The 21,800-nt window shown below is 41.6% G+C and overlaps 3 protein-coding genes across 7 annotated transcripts in view; 2 read left to right on the top strand and 1 right to left on the bottom strand.

The window, feature by feature from the left end:
• LOC112982166 (NAD kinase 2, mitochondrial) overlaps window positions 1–3,963 on the top strand; it is a 37,780-nt gene extending 33,817 nt beyond the window's left edge. For both annotated transcript variants that reach the window (XM_026098346.2, XM_026098347.2), the window contains exon 12: window positions 1,041–3,963. In XM_026098346.2, coding sequence (XP_025954131.1) covers window positions 1,041–1,179 — 139 coding nt within the window. In that variant the 3' untranslated portion in view covers window positions 1,180–3,963. The remainder of the gene's footprint in view (window positions 1–1,040) is intronic.
• On the bottom strand, window positions 3,678–18,622 carry LOC135324136 (S-phase kinase-associated protein 2-like). 2 transcript variants are annotated; one of them, XM_064499713.1, is made up of 10 exons: window positions 18,464–18,620; window positions 17,652–17,911; window positions 16,259–16,370; window positions 15,829–15,972; window positions 15,114–15,248; window positions 13,742–13,840; window positions 11,944–12,071; window positions 10,104–10,155; window positions 9,299–9,406; window positions 3,678–6,459 (listed from the first exon to the last, which is right to left on the bottom strand). In XM_064499713.1, exons 1-10 carry the CDS (start codon window positions 18,469–18,471, stop codon window positions 6,246–6,248), a joined length of 1,260 nt encoding a protein of 419 aa, XP_064355783.1. In that variant the 5' UTR covers window positions 18,472–18,620; the 3' UTR covers window positions 3,678–6,245. The 2 variants fall into 2 exon arrangements, with proteins under 2 accessions (XP_064355783.1, XP_064355784.1); XM_064499714.1 differs by lacking the exon at window positions 3,678–6,459 and adding an exon at window positions 7,696–9,224 and having other exon boundaries at window positions 18,464–18,622.
• Window positions 18,623–18,704: 82 nt separating this feature from the next.
• LOC112982165 (G-protein coupled receptor-associated protein LMBRD2) overlaps window positions 18,705–21,800 on the top strand; it is a 32,856-nt gene continuing 29,760 nt past the window's right edge. For all 3 annotated transcript variants that reach the window (XR_003258919.2, XM_026098344.2, XM_026098345.2), the window contains exon 1: window positions 18,705–18,927. The gene's annotated coding sequence lies outside the window, so the exon portion shown is untranslated. The remainder of the gene's footprint in view (window positions 18,928–21,800) is intronic.

Genomic DNA, 21,800 nt, shown 5'->3' on the forward strand with positions numbered 1-21,800 from the left:
TAGATGTGTCCATGAAATTTAAGTCATTAGATAATTGTTGAATTAAGTCCTGAAGATCAGGGTAGTCTCTCTAGACCAAGGTTTAAATCGGGAACAATCAAGCCCATCCATGTGAGACTGAAGTCTTACAATTGTTCTGGCATCGCTACTAGTTCCCATCCAGCAGCATGAAAAAAATTTGGAGAGCTCGATATTTATTTAATATTGCTTCTACTTTCCACGTGTTTGAAAGAATAAATGCCAACAGTTCAGATAATTTTCCTCTTAAAGGTAAGTGAAGAGGAAGATTAGCTTTACTCTGGTTTGCCCAGTAGTAGAAGAGCTGCCTTAAAATACATAAGCAGAATTTTTCTATTAGCTTAGATAGTAGTCCAACTCATTTGACAGTAATGTGTTGCAATACCTGTTTATGGTATTGCCTGGCAAGCATTCTGACCTTCAGCTTTGTGTTTGAAATGACTTTCCCTTCTCTCTGAATGATTTATGTTATAAAGTAGAATATATTAATACACAGATTATCTGGAAATCTCTAGTGTTGCTAGTAGAAACTGTGTTCTAGTTAATATTAAAACTATATATTAGAACTGTGCTAAATTAATGTAAAACTGTTTTCTGTAAAAGATCTATTACGCAAATCAGTATTAAATGGGATTGTCAGCTTTCTTCAAGACAGCTAAACTGCAGCTTTCAATATCGAGTGTTGTTACATAGGCTGTCTTCATTCTTCTTTGGTAGACAGGATTCTCCATTTGATGAGGTCCTTCAGTCTTCTGTTGACTTTGCTATGTCTATACAAAGTACTGATAGTATTAGAGGATTCTAATACTTAGTACCATGTCAAATTCTTCTGAAAGTATGCTGAGCAAATAATGTTTGTCCTGTGGGATCCTGGGTAATTGAGGGTTTACTGACCCATCCAAAGAAACGTCTGAGAAGCAGCCCGTGTATTCAGTTAAGTAAGTGCTTGTGTGAAGTATCTCAATAGTTAAGCTATTTAATGAGAATCTTTTTTTTTCTTTTTTTTCTTTTTTTTTCTGCAGAGTCTGTGTCCGTTCCCGTTGCTGGGATGCATGTATGGTTGTAGATGGAGGAACATCTTTTGAGTTTAATGATGGGGCAATAGCTTCAATATTGATCGATACAGAGGATGCACTGTGCACCGTTCTGCTGGAAGAATGAAGGACCCTAGTGTGTTTTCTGTTGAAACAATTCTGGATCCAGAGAGGGAACTCCTGGAGATACGCAGCATGTCACAACGCTGCGTTAAGTTGGAAGTTAGCTTTTTTTGGATGCAAAAGCATTTGAAAGAAGCCTGAGACACTTTTCATTCCTTGGGATGGGGAAATCTTAGAAACCTAATACTTAAGCTGTTTTGCATCTGGTGTAAAAGAAATGTATCTGAAGTCTTACTTATAACTTCAGTGAAAATTGACGCTTCTAACCTGTAAAGCAAACGTGAAAGAGCATCTTTTTAAACTTGGGTAGATGGGTTCAAATATTAAGACAGTAGCATTAAATATTCAGATGTACAGTTTTTTAATAGCAGTCTGGGACTGATGAAACTAAACACCTTCATACGTACACTTTTGTAGAAAAGCTGACTGTCAAGATCGAGTGACTTGATGCAAGGATACATAGATTTTGGTAAATTCTGATACCTAACAAAAATGGAAATATGAACTTTTTATATGCTTTTCAAAAATTTTACAACTTTGTAGTTTTCATATGAATTGTGACATATCTTTTGGCTCTTCCAGTATTTTTTTCCTACTGTATAGATTTGCATTGAAACTTTTGTCTGGTTTAGTTTCTTGAAGCTCTGTTCACATATCTTGAATGAGTTACCTCTCACCTTTGCTGTTTGGATAGAGAGAGACTTGAAACCTAAGGGTATTCTTAAAGCCTTTAACAGGAATATATTAACTATGAAAAGTGTATTGAAGTAATATATGCTCCTTCACTGAATGGAGTAACTGGTTTGCAGGTGTTCAGTCACAGAAGTTTATGTAGGTAGCTATCACTAAAAAAGGCCTTAGTAAATAAAATGGTTTGGAATTTTGGCTTCTGAAGCTGCTTTGTCACTACAGAAGAATGAGATGTGCTAGTAGTTGGAGTGCAGGTTAACACCTACGTGTTTCCCTGTCTTCCGAGTTTTTAACTACCCCATAAAATGCTTCCTTTCCCAACCCCATGCTGAATTCTACTGGTTCAATTGGCACCAAATTACAGCTAACTTCATGTGCTTCTGATTATGTATCTGTTAGGTAAGCAAGTTTTTAATACAGGAAAATATAAGCTCCATGATTATGAGAGGGAATTGACCTTTAAATAATGTTTTAGAGAAACTGTGAACTTTGACTGCCTTTGGAAGTTCATGCTGATTAATGCATAGAGGAGAGGGCAGAATTTGAGAAAATGGATTTGCTACAGCCAGAACTCTTCTGGTACATGACTTGAAACAATTTTTTTTGTTGTTGTTTACTACAGATCTATTTCCAAAAGGCAGATTTCCACAAAATACTTCTGAGTGAAGAGGCTTCTGTAACAGATATTCTCAGGTCTAATGGAAATATTATCCAGTGTGGCCAATCAGTGTATTTATTGCCAATCACAAAAATGTAAACTGATTTTTATAGGTGGAGGAAGTGGATAAAGGACTTCTGCCTTTCACTAGTTAGTTTTTCTTTTTTTTTTCCCCCTCCTGCAGAGTTTACTCTGAAACAGAGTTCAGAGGAAAAGGATTTGACAAGACCATTGAATTCTAGAAAAATGGGATACTGATATATGAATAAGCTGTCACTGTTTTGTGCACATTTCATCTTTTAAGTGTGCTGGTGATTGAAGTACTATTTACAATATCTGCTTAAGCTATCTGGATTGTAAATGGGAAGGGGAAAATCAAAGTAGTCAAATATTCTTTATTCTCATAGTTTCCTGAATTTTAAAAAGTTTCTAAAGCTCTTCTGTATGTCTGAGCTGCAAAACTACTCTAAAGGTAAAGATGTGAAAGACTTAATCCTTCTTTAGGAAGTGGGTTGCACAGAAACTAGGGGATTAGTTATTCCTAATCCATCTATAACCAGATAAATGATGGTTTATGTGCCTCTCTCTAGTATACAAGTCAATATGCTGTTTAAAAAAAAAAGCGCCAGTGAAATGAATTTATGACTTCCTAGGACTTTGCCACTAACTGTTAGACCAGAGGCTTATTTGGGATTAAATATTCAGGTATTTAAAGTGTCCCTAAGTACCTACATGGTTTTAAATTTATGGCAGAAGTTCTATTCCCTGCTTATTCAGAGATGTGTGTGCTGTAATGTTTAAATGGAGCCGGAGTAGGGTGTCATCTTCTTAAATCTGTTATTCCTTATTCTGAAGGCTGAGACTAAAAGGCAGTGTTTTTCAAGTCTTATAGACCCTAAGCATAATCTGGTTTAAGGCCAGAGGGTTTAGGGTTTAGTAAAGAGATTTCACAGTTAAATTCTTAACCATTATATGTAGTGAAATGGAAACATGACCTACTCATGAGTGGCCTCTACTGGCTTTGTGTCTGTATTTAATTGCACTTCTGTTGAAGCATTTACTGGTGAATGCTTGATTTAAATAACTATGATGGGTCAGAGATCTATAATAGATAATTAGTAAGCAGGGCTAGCTTTTAATAAAGAACCATAAAAGCCTTTTTAAGAATCCTTTATTACAAAGGAATACAGTACAGACAATTTACCTGATAGACAGTGTTCTCTGATATGACTGAGTATTGGTTTAACACTGATTTAATCGGCCTGGTCTGGCAATCAGCTCTGTCGCTCTTCCACCTGCTGATTCAAATCCCTGGTCTATTTTCATTTAGTGCCAGTCCATACTTCTGTATTCTGCTAAAATAAACCTGTCATTCTTTGCTTTTTTAAAGTGGTGTTTATACATTATGTAATAAAATTAAAGCGTAATGGATGTTTGAAATAGTCTTGTGCCTTACTTTAACTTCTTCAGCTGCCTTTAACTTACAGTGCAGTTTTTTCTACAGTAGTTTCTATGCCCTTATGCTTCCTGTTTCCGTAGGTAAAATTCAGAGATTTATCTAATTTGTCTCTGTGGTAGAGTTCAGTATTGTTTGCCTGGGACTACCAAATATCAAATTCTTCATTTAGAAAAATGTCAATGCTGCATCTTAGCCACAGGATTTGCATTATGTCTGCTACAGCCACTGTCATAACCAATAAACCTGCAAAACAGATGTTTGTACTCTGCCAACATTTAATTTGATATTTCAAAAAAAAGTTCAAAGGCTAAAGCCATAGTACTATCCCAATTCTGCATTTTTTAGGTGATGTACATCTGTGAAATACTAAGTGTATTGGTGATGGTACCCTTTCTTCTTAAACCACCATTGTTTATTCATTGCTTGGACAGATTTCTGCTTTTCTTTACACATTCTACAACGCTGGTGTCAAATCAGAAAAATCTCCCATCTCTCAGTTATTACAGGTACAGTATAGTAATTTTGTAGGTCTTTATTTAAATGCAAGAGCTACATGTGGTTACAATGTGTTGAGGGAGAAGAATTTAGAGCAGTGCTGTGCTGCCAGCTCAAAATTTTTTTCTTGGTAAGTAGTTTAAGGCATAAGACTGCAAATTGTGAAGTAGCAGAATGTCCGGTCGCCTCCAAATTTCTACTGCTTCCCCACTCCAACTTTCACAGGGGAATTTGCCTGTAACTCCTTTTTTGTAAGGAGTACAAGCTATACCTATCTAACCATTCTCACTGTAGCTCACCTCAAATATCCATGAATAAATTTACCACCTTCCTATTGCATTCATTGGAATGAGGATAGCATGTTCATAATGTACCAGTGGCTGCAAGGTGCCCATTTCATGCCAGGATGCTAATGCTTATGTGTGGTGGAATGCACCAAGCTCATGCATGAAGACACAACTGATTGAGAAAGCCAGATCAAAGTTTTATTTGCTGGAATTGCCTGTTCTTAGCCCTTAGATTTTGGTTTTCAAACAGTTATTTAGCTTTTCACACCTGACTCTTTAATTAGGGGAAAAAAAAAAAAAAAAAAAAAACTTAAAACAGTGCTGGTTAGTGTTACAGATACAAGAAGTGGAATGATATAAAAACTTAAGCTATTAGAAAAAAGTGGTGTCCCTCAATAGCACCAAAGGGTTTCTTCCTTCCACTGCTCTTTTATGCTGCAGTCCGGGGTATGGTTTTGTTGTTGGTCTGAGATCTAGAACTACATTAGCACTCCCTCCTGCAACATTTTTGCCACTCCACTGATCACAGTTTTAAGATCTTACTCATTAAAGAAAATATGATAGTTTTTGTATGAAGTTTTATTTGAGAAGAGATCACATTTCCCAATTCAGGCTTCCTGAAGCTTGCAGAAGCCAGAAAAAACTACATTGTTTCAGTAACATGTAATCAGAAAATCTGGCAAGACTACATGAAACAATTGAAACCTGTTTATAATAAACATCTGTAAAAGTAGATGGTGGTTATCAAGTCCTACATTTTGCTATCAACCAGGAGTGCTTAAAAAATAGAAGTTACTTTTGTGGCCTTTTAAAGAAAGGTGGCACTGTAGCTCCTTTATACTGCTTCAGACTTGTACAGTACTCAGCTGCCTCCTAGCTGCTTTTGTATACATCTCCCTTCCCATGCTCCCTTACTGTTTTCAGGTTCAGTGAATTCAGAAGCAGCTGGAGGCTAGGCTGACTCCTCTGTCCTCACACACAGTAGGTGTAGCATCTCTCATAACCGTACATCATCTTCAGTTAAAAAGTTGTATAGGTTTAATGTCCTTATTGAGTTTGAGCTCTGCAAACCCAGATGAAGACTGTTCCTTAATGAGCCTTATTAAGATATCTAGCAACACTGCAAGCCTTTTCAAGAGTAGTAGATTTGGAAGAGTTAAACAAAAGCACCTTTGGAACACCTCAGAGCAAGAAAGCTACATCAGAATCTGCAACAGTTGCCAGAGGCTAACATAGTTTAATTATGATTATTTCACAAATATTTTTAAAAGCTGTCCTAAAAAAGGGCTTAAAAAAAAATCTACATTTGCTCACAAGATTTCTAAAGGCTTTAAGTAAAAAAAAAAAAAAAATACTGTAAAAATATTTATGAAACTACATTAAGGCACAAGACCAAGGATTAAAGGTACTCCAGCACTCTGCCTTCTCAAAGAGCCTCACTACACACAGCATGTCCATAGCATCCAGTGAATCACACACGATCATAAGCTGCTAGAATTTCTCAGTGTCAATCTGCATTTGATGCCCCAAATTTCATGGTTCTTTTTACTGCCAACAGTTGGCCTTGCGATAGCTGTAAAATGTGAGCAATTGATCTTCATGTCAGGAAGTGTTTCCTTGAGAATCTGCAGGGAGTTATCAGTCACTATTCCAAATACCTGAAGAGTCTTTAATGAAGGAATTTCACCAAGTTCTCTAGAAAAAGAGCAGTCAGTCAGTCATTAGCCTGCAAGTATTTTTTGTTTTGTTTTGTTTTTAAATCTCTACCCCACCTAGCTAAATACACTCAAACTAAATTTTTCAAAATAAGACAAGTAACTACTTGGGATAAATGTCCTTTCCTACTTTTTAAAAGTACTTATTTAACTGAAACTGAGTTCTCTGTACTGATAGTTCAGGAAAATAAAATTAATTGCTAAGCCACTAACTCAAAATAGAAAACTGAAGAATAAAAAGTATGAGATCAATATAAGTACTGTCATATTTAAGGCTCATTTAAATAGAATTTATATTTAGACTGGTTGTTGTTGAAACCAGTGGTTAAATTTCTTCCTGCTCTTCTTTCTCACACACAATGAAAACAGACTGGCTCCTCCTCTTTCATTTCTCCAGACTTAAATGTTTTGAACAAGTGGAAGGAACTGACCCAGATGAAATTGCAACACATGGCTTACAGTACACAAGCCACTGGGGATTGTCAATCTCCAATTTGTCATGATGTTTTGATGAGTAGCCAGCCCTGGCTTCTCCATTGCCTAATGTTTGCCCAGTAATCATGTGAACTCTGTATCTGCATGTATAAGCAACTATTAGATGAAACCAGAAGGCAAAGATACAGGATACACAAGCTTTCACCATGAGAGCACACAGTACCACAGTAAAGGTTCTTCAGATTCCCATTTTGATAGTCCTAGTCTTTTTTTTTTTTTTTTTCAAAGGGGAATCACTGTTCCTCTTACTGCTGATCATTTTTGTAATACTGACATCCTTGCCCAGAGCCCCCACAGTCTGCAACAGCTTGGTCCCACCAAGTAAATAATCTGGGTTTTATAACTCCTTCAGCTCAGTTACCTAATCCTCTTCCAAGGCCCTGTAAACAAGTATTTACAGCGCTATTAGGGCACAATAAGCTTTTCTAGCCTTCCTGCCTTCATCTCAGGGGAGCTTAAAAATGCAAGAAAAGAAAGAACAAAAGACTCCCCCCACCACACACACACTCTCCACCCCCAAAAAACAAACACATTGAAAAAAATAGAAAGTGAACATCCCCTCTGGCAACTATTCTTAAACATCTTCACTACGCAGTTACTGCATTCTGAATATTCCTGCTGCTAATTGACAGTATTTTTGTAACCTACTGAATCTCCAGAGGATCCCTGAGGTACTGGAGACCTCCAGCTGGAATAATGCCACTATCCTAGGCCAGTTGCATCCTCTGCATCCTTGCTTTAGGCAGATGTGAGCCATTTCAGCAGTACATAACAGTCCTGCTCATGAACGAGTCCTCAGTTGTGCAAGCTCTCAACCCAAAAAGTCAGTAAGAAAGAAAAGGATAAAAGGATGTCCAAAGAGATGTAGAATAGACTTTGATAACATTGAGGACTGGGTGAACAGAAACCTCACAAAATTCAGTAAGAAGAAATGCAAAGTCCTGTACCTGGGGTGGAACAACCCCAAGTGCACCCGTGCAGGCTGGGAACCACCTTGCTCGACTGCAACGTGGATGGGGACCATGCGGAACACCACACTGAACAGCAGCCAGCAGAGCACTCTCCTGGTGAGCAAGACAAGCTGCACACGTTAAGTGTGGCCAGTGAATTCAGAGGAGTTATGCCCCTTGGCACTGGTGAGGCCATAGTCAACCGGACACTTATGGCCAGTTTTGGGCCCCTCTTCCCCTGCCCCCCTCCCAGGTCATACTGAGTTGGAGGAAAGGATGCACAGGACACAAGGGAAGTTTAGGGAGCAGGGCTTCAGTCTGGCAAAGAGGAGGCGCAGGAGTGATCTAAGTACAGCCTTGCAGTTACTTGACAGGTAGCTACAAAGAGGACAGAGCCGAATTCTTTCTGGTAGCATCGGACACATGGTAAGAAGCAATGGCCTCACGGTGTGCCTTGGGAGGCTCAGGCTGCACATTAGGAAAAACTTTTTACAGGGAAGTTAGTGAAGCACTGAAACAGGAAGACCTTATGAGATCTCCATCCTTGGAAGTTTTCAAGGTTTGCCAGACAAAGCCATGATGTTACTCTCACTCTAAATGGCCTTTCTAAGTACTTGCTTCCTGCAATATGGCTTCTTGCTATAGAGATCATATCAACTTATGGTCAAATCAAAGCCTGATATTTGAGGGCATGCACTTACAGGTCTGAAACAAGACAGACACACAGCTATAATAATAAATAGCATAAAAACCCCACAAGCAAAATACTCTAAATCTGTGTTTCAGTGGCAACCATAACTCAGAGAGATGCATGCAAAAGCAGAGGAATATGTGCAGATTAGTTGTTCAGTGAGTACTATCCACTCTAACTTTTCCAAAGGACCCCACCTTCCACTGCTCCATAATTAACAGCTGTATTGAAACATATTTGACCAAGGAGGTGCCAGAAGCTTCCCCAGAAACTTACACTTCCTAACGTAAGCGCTTGAATTTACACCCATACACAGTTGCATAATACTGACACTAATACAGGTCACTGGCAGGACTGGAACCTCCAGCTCTACCTGAGAGTAATAAATACCAGTAGTAAATGCCATTAAGGGGACACATGACACACAGGCCGAGCAGTGAGTTTCATGCATACAGGCTCACATCACAGAAACATTCTCAGCCACCTTTGGTTCCAGTCCAGATTCTGGAAGGGACACGCTCTAGCAGCCAGGTTCTTTTATCTCTGTCCTTTATTCCCAATTCCTCACACCAGTAAGTTTTTTCAAAATAGTACTTGCAACTTTTAAGCCTAAAATAAAGTAGGTTTAGTTTAGTGTACCCTCTCTACGAACAGTGAACCAAAGCCTTTTAAAGATTACTTACACTAAGGCAGCAGGCGATATCTGGTAACATCGGCTAAGACACAGATGCTGCAGGAAGATGAGTTGATGAAAATATTGGAAGCACTCAGGCTTCAACATCACGCTGTCACTGCACACATGAGAGCACATGAATCAGAGGTTGCCCTCTAAGTACAAAGAAGCAGCAAATTTGTTATTTCCAAAATTCAAGCTGGAAAGTTTAATGAAGTCAATTTCTTTTTCCACCGTTTAAGAGCTTTCTTGCTTAATATGGAAATGACCCATTTCTAAAGCGTGTGTTTGGGGGGGGCGGATTTTGATTTTTGTTGAAGGGGAAGTGAAACAGCAGCTGCTCTGGATGCAGATGTTCTGCAGCAGAACTCAGGCCACAACAGACAATTACTTTACACTTTGAGATTTCAAAAGATTTTAGTTGACTAGCTTAAAAACAAAATATACTTTTTACAATTTTATGGCCATGTAACAAGTTTGTATCAGAGCTGAACTAGGGGGCTAGGCTCATAAGCTGTATGTGTGAAAAGTCTTCTTCCACTCTACCTACTGACTACTATCACTTTTTATGTGACAAATCCTTTGCGTATTTAACATATATGCCCAGGTAACAAAGAAATCTTCACACTAATGTTACCTGCTCCAACTTAAGTCATGAAAAGCAGGAAATCTTCTGTAGGTTTAGCTGAGAAACTGTTTTCTGGCTGTGCAATCCTACTCAACTATGCATTATTGCTCTAGTTACTGCTCAGTAGTAGAATGAGGAATCCCCTGAACCACAAGGTTTTAAATACTAGCTGCACAGGGTTTCTTACCTTAGATCTAAATGGACAAGAAAAGGACATCTTTCCACCAGTGTCTTAACATCTGAAAAGAGGTCGCACAGAGTCAGCACATTTTTCAGTAACAAGACAGACATGCTTTATGTGGGGTTTGAAATACTTAGTTCTATTTACATCCATTTATATCTTCTCTGCTAGAACCCCACATCTGAAATCCCATTTTTTGTCAAAGATATTCATACTGCAGATTTAAGACACAGAGTATACCTACTGAGATACTGCACAGGGCCCATTTTTAATCCTTTGGCCAAACAGACTGAGTTAATCCAAAGAACTGTACCCAGAAGTCAGCTGCATCAGAGACTTAGCAAGCAAATAATTCAAATGTTGCTACTGTAGAAATTTACTAGACACAGCTGTTCTGAGATGCCTGAAGTATCTTACATACAGTGAAAGCTACTTCTGTACCAGAAATTTTCAACACTTCAAATATCCTTTAATGCTTAAAATTACATCAAAATACTTAAAATGTGTCAATTTTTTCAGATGTCTCCATTTTCACCCGTGCAAAGGTAAGTTCTTTCTCATGAAAGAAAGCTATGGTTTTCCTAATTTAGATTGTGAGTTCTTGGGAGCTTTTGTCATTGTCTGCAAATAGCATATCAGATAGCATCTAAAAAGCCGCTATTAGGAAGCCGAATATCAACATCAAAGAGAAAGTTTTGGTATTTCAGAGTTTACGTGCAAAAATTAGAGATAATAATACCTAAATGGTGATGATTAGTAAAATGTGCACCAATCTTATGCCTTATAAATTTTACTGAAACACTAAATTTTCTCACAGAAAGTGTTTTGCAAACAAAAGACCACATGATCTCTTTAATGATCAGACCAACACAAGGTTTGAATTCCTTGGCAAAGAGACCAACTGATTTGGAGGAGGAGATGAGGCATTGTGTTTGTTAACAGTTTTGGGGCTGAGATACAACGCAGAATGGTGTACTTTCCCCATAGGGGAATGCATGCGAGGTCTGCGTGAGGTTTAAACAGATCAAAGGAAGATCACAGCTTGTATGTAGGGACTTCACCGCTTGTTAGTCAATGCCCTATTGTCACATTTGCTCATTGAGATTATTCATTTCTCTCCACCACCAAAGCCCTTTCATCCTTTATCTGTGCTTTTGTCCATTTTCCTGTGCCCTTTCCCCAGCATCTTCTATGACCCAGCAACTTCTATCAGCTTACCCTCCTAAAAGTAGCAGCAAGCAAATAGTTAATGTTAATTGCTGAAGTTGAGATTATTTGCTTTCTCAGTTGACATACAATCAAATTAGCTCACAACAAAAAAAGTTTTCTGCAGGACATCATGCCAGGCTGAAACTCAAGTAGCTATTTCGTTCGTTCACTTTCAGAAGACACTTTCAGCAACCACAAGAGCACAAGCCTTAATTTAAGAAGGCTCCAAGAACTGAGCTCCCTCCCATACATCTGGAGGGCTGATGCACAGTCCACAGTGGAACACGTGACCCAATGGATCCTGCTTGCAGGACTTGCTTCAGAAGTGTGGGCTACACCTCCAACGGAAGATCAAACGAGCTTTCATCTACCTGTTTTTAAATTGAGAGACAAATTACCTCACCCCTCATGGCTGAGCAGGAGAGAGGAGTAAGATTCTGTGACAGCAAGAACATCACACTACACCGAGTGAAAGATCACTGTTACTGCATCGTATATCTACTACACACAGCAGATGCCAACCAGAAGAAAATAAAAAGCTTGCTTTGCTGTTTAGCTCAACAAATCAGCTGATACTTAAAACCCAATATAACTTTTCCCCCATAATGGGATAAAGGTTTGCCATGCTGCTATTTACCTGATATCTGTAGATTCTGTCTGTATCCACTTAAATTTAGTTGGGTTACTTTTGAAGTAATATGATTGACTGCTGCTTTGACATGGGCGGCTGTGAAGTCGCACCAGGACAAGTTCAGCTCCTCCAATCTATACAAAAATGAACAGAGGGTTGTTTGAAAACATGAGTGAAATAAAAGTTTTTGCCTTAAAAGTATCACTGTATTAGATAAGTATCAGAACTCAAACTGTAATACGCCTACTACCAAGTTGCTATTAATGACTATGAATTTCACTCCTACAATAATTAAGTACTGGAGCAAGTTGCACAGAGAGGCTGTACAATCTCTGTCCTTAGAGAGTTTCATGACCTGATCAGAGAAAGCCCTGAGCAACCTGGCTGGTGCTGAATTCAGGTTGGTGCTGAATTCAGACCCTGCTCTGGGCAGGAGGTCGAAGTGACCTCCCAGGCCCATTTCCAACCTGAATGATTCCATATTTTAGGAAGTGAAATGGTTATCTCAGGAGACTGCCAAAAGGAAAGACTGTCTTTTCATCTTGTTTCCGGTTGGTGACCTGAATCAGTTCCTACTGAATAGGTGTTCACATTTAGAGGAAAAAAGAACACCACTGGCTATCCATTATTAGTGTTGGTCAGGCAACCAATTAATCTTAATTACATAAAATATTTTACAGTTTTATGTAAGCGTTAGCCATGTTGTGACCCTAAATCTCTTCATATGCTTCATACCTATAGGTTATCACCATTCAGGGACAAAGTCTTTTATTTTTTGTGCGTGTGTGTGTGTGCACGCAGGCACTGTAGATGTAATCAGAGGACACAGACACAGCAAACAGCACAACCGGAGCCTTTAGCTGGCAATCTCTATGTAAATGAAAAAACAAATTGTTAAAGCAACGAGGTGCTTTCTCTCTCCCACAGAATATCCCAGAACACATAGTGGTGAAGTCAACACATACACACACTGTATGGCTTCTGCTCTACTGTTAAGGAAATGGGCCTACATTGCCATTAGCATTCCTAGCCCAGATCAGGTTTGCCGTGCATTATGCACTGTGCACTGTACAGAGACAGCCATTCCCTAAAGAGCTTATGATCCAAGTAATCAGACCAAGCAATAGAAAGCATTATCTGTCCGTGAGGCAAGGCAGAGAAAGATTAAGGCTTTGTATGCCCACAAACTTGCAGCAGTTTGATTAAAAACATGTTTTTGCAAAAGTAAAGATTTAAGTAGTTTGTCTAGCATCTCACAGGAAGTCAGCAGAAAGACAAGAATATAAATCCCAGATCTATTGGGGCTCAATTCAATGACTTCCTGACAGCAGATGGTTTAATCACTGGAGCTGTCAATCTGAGCACAGCACTTCATAAAGCAGAAGGTCACTATAGGTTATTGAAGGATTATTTTAACATGGATGGAATGGCATGATGTTTTCTGTCATCCATGCTATACTCTTGTGAATAAAGGGAGATCTCAGACTCCACTTTGCTTTCACTGAGAAAAATCAAATTTGCAAGATAATCAAAGGTATGTAAACACCTTTTATCCACCAACAAGACTTTCTTTTTGCTACTGAAGAAGAAAGTAGCTTGATGGAAACAAATTATCTGATTATTCAGCTAATAGTAAACTGTTAGGCATTTGGGAACACAAACAGGTCTCTTACTATCTCTCTTAGGAACAAGTACAATGGGGGTGCCCATGCAACAAAAAAAATTAGAAAAAGGAAAAAAAGTACAGGTCATTTCTCTCAGGAATACCAGTAAGCAGGAATAGCAAAAACTGTTTTTATCTTACTCAGAACAGCTGCTCAGCATCAACTCCAGCGTTTCTGCAGAGAACCCTGAGCACCCACAGAGATTTAGTCGCATCAAACTGGGATTCTGAGCAATGCTCCTGTAGGGGAGAAAAAAGAAAAGTCAAATGAAATCTAATGTTGGGACATCATTTGCATTGCTAGGATGTTAAGAGCTAAGATTCCAGGCTCAGAATTATTTGTTAAACATGCAACACTGTATGTTTATTAAAATGACCAACCTTAGAGTCACTAAGGATTTAGATTCCATACTTGCTGCATCACAGCACAACTTGGAAAGGAATATTTGCCCATTTACCTGGCGATCCTGATAAGTCTTCATATTTTTAAACTGCTACGTTTAAAAGGAAACAATTTCTTTTCACCTTCTGCTGTTTAAGCCAATAAACAAACCCCATGGCTTATCAGAAGTGACTGTACCTCTACAAAAGACTGAGCAATCACCCCATCTGAAGCTGTCTCTCTGTAAGACGGAGGTTATTCCAGTACAAAACACATGTCCAAACAGGATCCTCCTGAATACATTCGTTTACAAGACTAGAGCAGACATGCACTTGGCCAAACCTGGAAAAAACCTTCTACCCAATAAACTTCTGTACTCCATACCTAATTAGTACTCAGTTTTCAGACAACTTTTTCTGGCATCGAAAGCCAAACCATATTGGTTTATTTGTGCTTCCCCCCCTTCCCCTGGAGCAAGGAAAACATTGAAAAACTCAAAAGTAGAAAGCAAGACACCCACAATATCTGCCATTTGACCTGGGGACCCTGGCAACTCCTCAATCACCTGACGTGATTAAACAAGAGGCTGATTGCACACACATCACTGTCTTTCCAGTTTAACCAAACACCAGCTCATCAGCCTGACAGAAATCATAATTTTCCAAATACTCGGAAAGAAGGTCAACAAAGAAGTGACAAATGGTGTAGAAGCACACAGAACACCTGGTGCGGCAGTTGCTGGGACCCCTTAAAATAGAAAGGGACATGTGTGCTCTGGGAGTGCAGAAATGGGAAAACAGAAGTTGTTTTGTTGTGCATAATGAGCTTGGCTGTGGGAACAGCCAAGGGACATGCATACACTACAGAGATGAGTGGTTTCTCTAGGCTCCTGTTATTATGGGGAATGAGAGAAACTCCTCTAGAAGGGAGCTGCCTTCCCACCTTGCTTCTTTGAGGATAGAGAGCAAAGAGGAAGCCCATGGAGAGCTAATTCTGTTACTTGTCTAAAACCAGGCATTGCAAAAGACTCCCACAGCGCACAGCTCTCAACTGCGCAATTTCACTAGCCTGCACAAAATAGTGGCATCAAACAAAAAGTATTTATTGACTATTCCTGAACATGTCACTCACTTGATGATGTCATCAGAAAGCACTAGCCCTTCCAAGCTGAGGTTCTGTAGTTTCTCACATCGACAAAGGATACTCTGCAGATCTGTAACAGACACCGTGCAATTCGACAAATCCATATGTTGAACCCTAAGAGGTCTAAAAAGGAGAAAGGTGGATTACTAAAAACATATTAAAAACCAACCTCAACATTCCAAATAACAACTATATCTACTACAATAAACGTGTGCAAAGTCTGCAGAAAATAATTGTGTAGTTGTACCTTAAATGAACATTGGTTCTTATACTAAGTTCATTGGATCTACTACTAAGCTACTAGCCAAAACTGCTGAACTCTTAACTTCAAGGTGCATAAATATAAGATTCATCACAAGAGCTGCAAGTCTATCCTGCTGCACTTAAACCATTTTTTTTAAACATTACATATAAAAGTGTCTGACAATTCTTGCTTCTAAAATAAAGAAAAAGATTTCAAGTGGAAGACGGTGCTCAAATTACGCTTTCAAAAACTGCATTAACTTGCTTTTAAATAAGTGACTGATGAATGCAAATCCTCTTATTTCAACACATGCCTAAACAGTGATCAGCTCTGCCACACTACACTGAGACATCACAAAGGCTACTACCGGTAGAGATTTTAACCAAAAATACACAGAAAAACAGTGAAGACTATATGAGATTAATGACTTCAGGATCCAGAACATGGAGAAAGCCTCACTTGCTGGTTTTAAACAACGGGTTTCCAATACAGGATCTTGGGCAACGGAATACAGTAACACCCGCAGGCAACAGCTGGCCAATCACTCCCGGCAGCAGATTTCTACCCGTCAGATCTAGAGTCTGCCAGAGAGATTCATCAAACCTAGGGAACAGAATTTTACTTGTTAGCAAGTAATCAAGGGTCAGAACTACAAGTACAACAACAGAAAGCTTTCAATGTCACAAAAGACTGCGGGAAAGCACATTAAACGCACTCAGTAAGATTTATTAACACTAAAATATTTGAGTCATCTCTTAAACATGTACATATAACCCACACGCAGTATCAACTGAAGTACACATGAAAACAGAAGACAAGAACCAGACCACTTAACAATCTATGGAAGCAAAGTGTTTCTTAGCACCAAGCAATGAAAAGCAATACTCACGAGAGGCGACGCCACCTCTTGCAAATCAGGGAAACTTTTAGCAGATCATTTAGGGGCAAATATGCAAAGATTGCCAATAGCAATTCATCTGGCAGTGCATCCCAAGAAACACCTTGAAGGAAAGAATGAACATGTTCTAGTTAGAGCTGGTTCATTTTCGCCTGCTGATCAGATGCTGATCAGATGTTTGGCTTTGTTGTTAAAAGTTCAGTAAGCACTACTATAGTCCTTCCCTAGGCTATATATACACCAAACCACTGCTCAGCCCCCTTTCACCTTTTCATTATAGATATATTTAAATATAGATATTATTACCATTTTACTATAGATATTATTACCATTTTTGCCTAGGTGCAACAGGCGAATGCAGAATCTTCCATAGCATCAACTTGGTATATATCCTGAAGCTATGGAAAAATAATTTTCCTGAAAAAACTACTACAACCTTCATTCACATACTCATTTGGGAAGCAAGAGCATCTCAGTTGCTTCCTCTGTAATTCTCTCTAAAGCTCATACACTTCCTTTCATGCAGGAGGAGAAAGAGAAGTCAAAAAGGCAGCTTCAGAAAATTGGTATTTCTTGTTTCTTCTTTCCCTGCTAAACTGCCTATCCCATCCATGCACATGAGGCTCCCAAAAGGGAGTCCAAGGTGAGCTTTCACACAGTTCACAGGAGAACCGGGTAGCGCAAAGTGCTCCTTAAAATGTGTGCGCTGACCACTGTCCCCCAAGAATTATCTTAAAGGACACGGCTAAAACAGCCCAACTCCAATGGAGGAGCAGAGATGCCACCCTCCGGCACTCCTCACAGCCTGCAAAGTCAGAGGTGTGCAAGCCCCTTTTGGCTCGAGGATTGAGCCTCTGCTTTCCTAGATGATTACATAAAAACCCAGCCCCAGGGCTTTTAAGTTACTTGGGGGACAGCAGCACCAACAGCTCAGCTTCACCTGGGAGCCACAACTGTGTTTTGGGAGAAGCCCAGCCCCGTTTGCTGTGTGGTGAAACATCTCCAGGAATGGGTCCTCTGGGCAGAGGAACAGATAAAGCTCAGGGCCTGGCTGGGCTGAGGTGGGGTGCAAGTCCCCAGCAGCCAGATGTAGCGAGATACAGCACAGATCACAGGCACGCAGACCCAAACAAGCAAGGCTAGGCAGGGGCTAACCATGGCACACGTGGATCTCAGGTTTGGACTTGGACACACAGCTTCTGTTTAAGTCCTGTTTTATGGAAGCCTTATGTCAGTGTGAACCCAAAAGGCACTAGACCCAGAAACTGTATTTTGTTGAGACAAGGAAAAAAAAAAAAGAAAAAGAAAAAAGCACTAATGACTTATGACACCTGCTTTCCATCACTCTTGGAGGCCAAAAGAAGCCCGGAGCGGCACGACATACCTGACTCTGCCTCTCTAGGCAGCCGAGGCCTGCGCACGATGACAAAGTCCTTCTCCTTCTCCTTCACCTTCTGCCGTTTCTGAGGAGGACAGGGCGACACCAGCAGATCCTGCGGGGTGTTTTCGTTGCCCAGCTTGTCCTTCTTGAGGATGGAGACCCCCATGCCCGAGAGAAACTCCGAGGTCTTGCTGGAGTCCCAGTCCCACGTGAAGCTTGTGGACACATTGCTGCTGGAGGACGGGATTTCCTGGAGATGTTTCCTGGAGAAACAGCAAAAGCCCCACATCCACTGAAACTTTCAGCCATACCGACACCACACGTAAAACACTACAGAAAGCCTCCGCGCGCTGCGACAGGTTCCGGTAACGACTAATTGCAGGGAAATGAATTAAAAGCGGCATTTTGCCCTGCCGGATGGGCGGGCGGTGGGAGCGCCAACACCGGCGGGGCGGCGCTGCCCCCCCCCCCCCCCCCGGGGGAGTGAAACACGTAGAGTTAAAGAGATGGAGGAAGCGGGGGGGGGGGGGGGACGGGCACGACACAACGGTGATTGGCGCTGGGGGGGAGGGACACGGCCGCGGCACGGGGACCGTCGGGGGGGTGGGGGGAGCCGGGGACACCTGGGCCCGTGCGAGGCTCTGCCCACCCCCCCGCGCGCCTCCGGGCAGGGCGACTCCCCCCCCTCCGCGGTCCCGACGCGCGCTGCCCCCAGGGCTCCCGCGCGCGCCCGGCACCACGCGGCTCTCCCGCGCTTCCCCCCGCCCAGCCAGGGCCGCGTTTCGGGCGGCCACTGCTCTGCGCCCGCCCCGCACCTGTGCATGGCGGCGGCACGGGAGGGAGGGAGCGGGCGGGAGCCCCGCGCGCCGCCAGGCAGCTGCTCCGCGCCTGGCGGCAACCTCGGTCCCGCCGCGCGCGCGCGCGCCTCCCCGGGCCGGCCGGAAGCCGGCTTGGCGCCCGCCGCAACGCCTCTCGGGAGCTGTAGTCCGCCGGCCGCACACCTTCCTTCCCCCGCACGGCGGTGGGCTGTACCCACAGTACCTTGCGCCGCCTCCCGGGCGGGGGCGATGACGACGACCGCGGCGTCGCGGGGGCGGCGGACGGTTGGCGAGGGGGAAATGCCGGCGGCCGCCGCGACGCAGAGGGAGCCGGGCGCGGTCGCCGCCTCCTGCGTGGCGATCTGAGCGCTCGTGTGGAGGCCGCCGGCGGCGGGGGGAGAGGATGGAGGGCGGCGGAGCTCCGCGAGGGACCCGCTGCTGAGCTGGCGGCTCCGCCCGAGGTGAGGCCCAGGGCACCGGCCGCGCGGCGACGTGGGCCCGGACGGGGGGCGGTGTCGCAGCGCCGAGTCGCGGCCGGGCTGGGCCGGGCCGGGCCGAGCGCAGCGTCTTCGGGAGGGAACGGCCCGGCCGGGTCCTGCTGCCCCCGGCGCCCTCCGCGCCCGGCGTGAGCCGCGTCGGGAGCGCGGAGCCCCCGGACACCCTGACGGCGGCCCGGGGTCCCCTGACTGGGAGCAGAGAGCAGGATCTGGGCTGGGGGGTGTCTGGGAGGGGTGAGGGGGAAGGGAGGAGCAGGTATGGCCGGGTTTTTTTTGCCATTAGCCCCCGATGTTCCCCTTCTTCCAGAGATCCTAAGCGTGTGCGTTTAAGGCATGTATATCGTTGAGGTTTTTTTAACTTATGCCGAGTTAGAGTACATTTTATGTGGTCAGTGAATGTAGAGCAATCTGCTTTAGCAGCTTTAGTGTGCAGCGGCAGTATCTGGTTCGGAAGACCAGAATCATGGTGATGGTGACATTTTATCTTGAAGGGTTTCCTGCCTGTTTGGGAGCAGCTTCACTGTGGAGGTGTGGAATTGAGGGACTCTGAGGGGCACTGCCTCTATTTTCTGGTCACATCACTAACCACATCGGTTTAAAATGTGTGTGGTCTTTTCGCACAAGGCTTCAGATTTTTGCCAGACCTTTTTCCAGTAATGTGGTTCTTCATCCGTAATAGCCAAATTGCATGTTTGAAATTGGTGGGGATGGAAAATTAATTCTGAACACACCTACAACTCCACCCTTACTCAGCAAGTTGCTCATAAATGCTATTCCTTGTTTACACCGTAATGATGGAGGAACATGCCTTCAAAACTGGAGAGGGTAATGGAAAGCATGGTAAATCACGCACAATTATCAAATTGGATATAGTCACTGATATGACTCAATTGGCATTCATACAGTCTTTATGAAGAATGTAGTGTTAACCATTTCCAGTTTTAACTAAAGTCATGGAATGGTTCTTTAAAGGTTATTTAAAGGGATAATCAAATGCTAGATTATTTTTTAATTAAAAAAGAAATTGGCCATATTTAATCCTCTATGCTGCAACCCCTTTTCTTCCTTCATCTCTTATATTCACTTTTCTCTGTTGAAGCATGGGAAAGTGAGTGCAGAAGTATTTGGTAAAAGGAATAAAATCCAATTCTTTTTTAAAACTCCAAATTACCGAATAACCTAAGTTTGTCTTACTGCAGTGTTAGGCTTCTGATGCTGTGATTGACCACCTTACCTTCCTTACTACAACACCGGTTCTTTGTGGGTGCGTTAGGCTGCACAGATAGCAATTTCTCTTCTAGTTTAGATTCTTATGGCAACTAGACAGCTTTTGTATGTTCTATTTTACTTTCTCCAAATAGGCTGTTTTCTTCAATCTGTTGTTTCCATAGTACTCTCCTCTCTGAAAGCTTCAGTCTCTGTGGTACTTAGTGTCTTTCATTTGAGGACTAGATAACGGCAAGTAAAGCAAGTGAACTTATCATGTGTTTGTACTGCTGATTCCTTGCTTGTTTTTGCACACCCTTATCTACCTCAGTAAAGCATTTGCCTTTTATTTAGTGCTCCTAAGGAGAATGCAGTTTCCCACCAAATCAGAGAATACTGCTATTTTGAATGGAATCAGCACATTTTATTATATTTTTTGCTTGTTATTAGCAGATACAAAACTTGCAGTTTCCCTAAATATTTATATGCTAGCAATTAAATATTTGATCCAGTTTTAAGTCTTTTCTTCATTTCAAGATAATTGAAGTTACAGATGCTAATAAAACATCTGTGTGTAGCTGGACTAGTGTTTCTTAGAAAATCAAAGCTATGCAATGTGTTTTCTTGATTCATCTCAGAGGTTATTATTCCCAGCTAGTGCAATCAGATAACTACTCTGGTCAGTCTTCTTGGGCAGCTTGTGGCCAGATTCTTTCTTCAGATAGTTTTATCTTTGGGTTAAGATACAGAAGCTCTTCATGTGTTGTCTGCTTATAAATACTTACTATTTTCCCAAGCTGCAAGGGATACTGCATAATAAGGAAGTTAAAACAAACACACACACACACACACAAAAATAAACAAAAAAGCAGACTTGGATATGAAAATGGCTGAAGGGATTATTTTTTAATGTTGCTTGATTTCTAGTTCTTTTTTTTTTAAGATTTCTAAAATGTGAGAAGCTATGGGGAAGTTAAGTTAGCCCATTTTATTGTTTAATGCTGGAAGTATTAAGGGTTGTTGATAGGGGGCAGTTCCATCAGTCCAAAAGGTTTAAGCATGTCTGTAAAATGGGTTCTTGCTTCAGAATACTGAACGGCGTAGTTCTACAGACTAAGGCAGGCTTCAGAAACCTATCACAGGTATTGTGGCAGACCGTATTTTTCTTTTGCAAAGAAAACTGATTAGGAAGAAACTGTTTAGGAACTAGAAGATTTATTGCATGACAGGAAGGCAAAGGTCACCATTGGGCTGACCACTGATATTTTGCTGGAGATAGCAGTGTTCAGTTTATAGTCATCACAGAGTTGTGAATTCAGCTTGAGGTGGGAGACGCTGTCTCCCAGATGTTTCTCTCAGTATGTTATGGCGCTCATTCAGAGATTTTGTCTGTTGCTATCTTTGGTATCTCTCTCATAGCTTGGTAACTTCCTTTGTGAAAGATTTCTTTTTTCTGATCTAATTACAATATTAAAAGTTTCAAATATAGAGTATGGCAGGGAATTCTCTAGCCACTTGGTTCTTCCAAAGTGGCTTAACTGAAAATATCCAAGAATTCTAGAAATGTAACTTTTCCAAATGTTTGATCTCATCTGCTTTACACTACATTACTTTAAGAAGAAGTACAAAGG

The sequence above is a fragment of the Dromaius novaehollandiae genome, chromosome W (genome assembly GCF_036370855.1).
Source record: "Dromaius novaehollandiae isolate bDroNov1 chromosome W, bDroNov1.hap1, whole genome shotgun sequence".
Lineage (NCBI taxonomy): Eukaryota > Metazoa > Chordata > Aves > Casuariiformes > Dromaiidae > Dromaius > Dromaius novaehollandiae.

Bases quoted from the DNA above. Each gene is read 5' to 3' on its own strand.
- LOC135324136 (XM_064499713.1), bottom strand. The intron at 9,407-10,103 runs GTAAGAAACCCT...TCATGTGTGCAG, and splicing joins CTTGTCCATTTAGATCTAAG to TGACAGCGTGATGTTGAAGC. The intron at 6,460-9,298 runs GTAAGTAATCTT...CTCTTTTTCTAG, and splicing joins ATATCGCCTGCTGCCTTAGT to AGAACTTGGTGAAATTCCTT.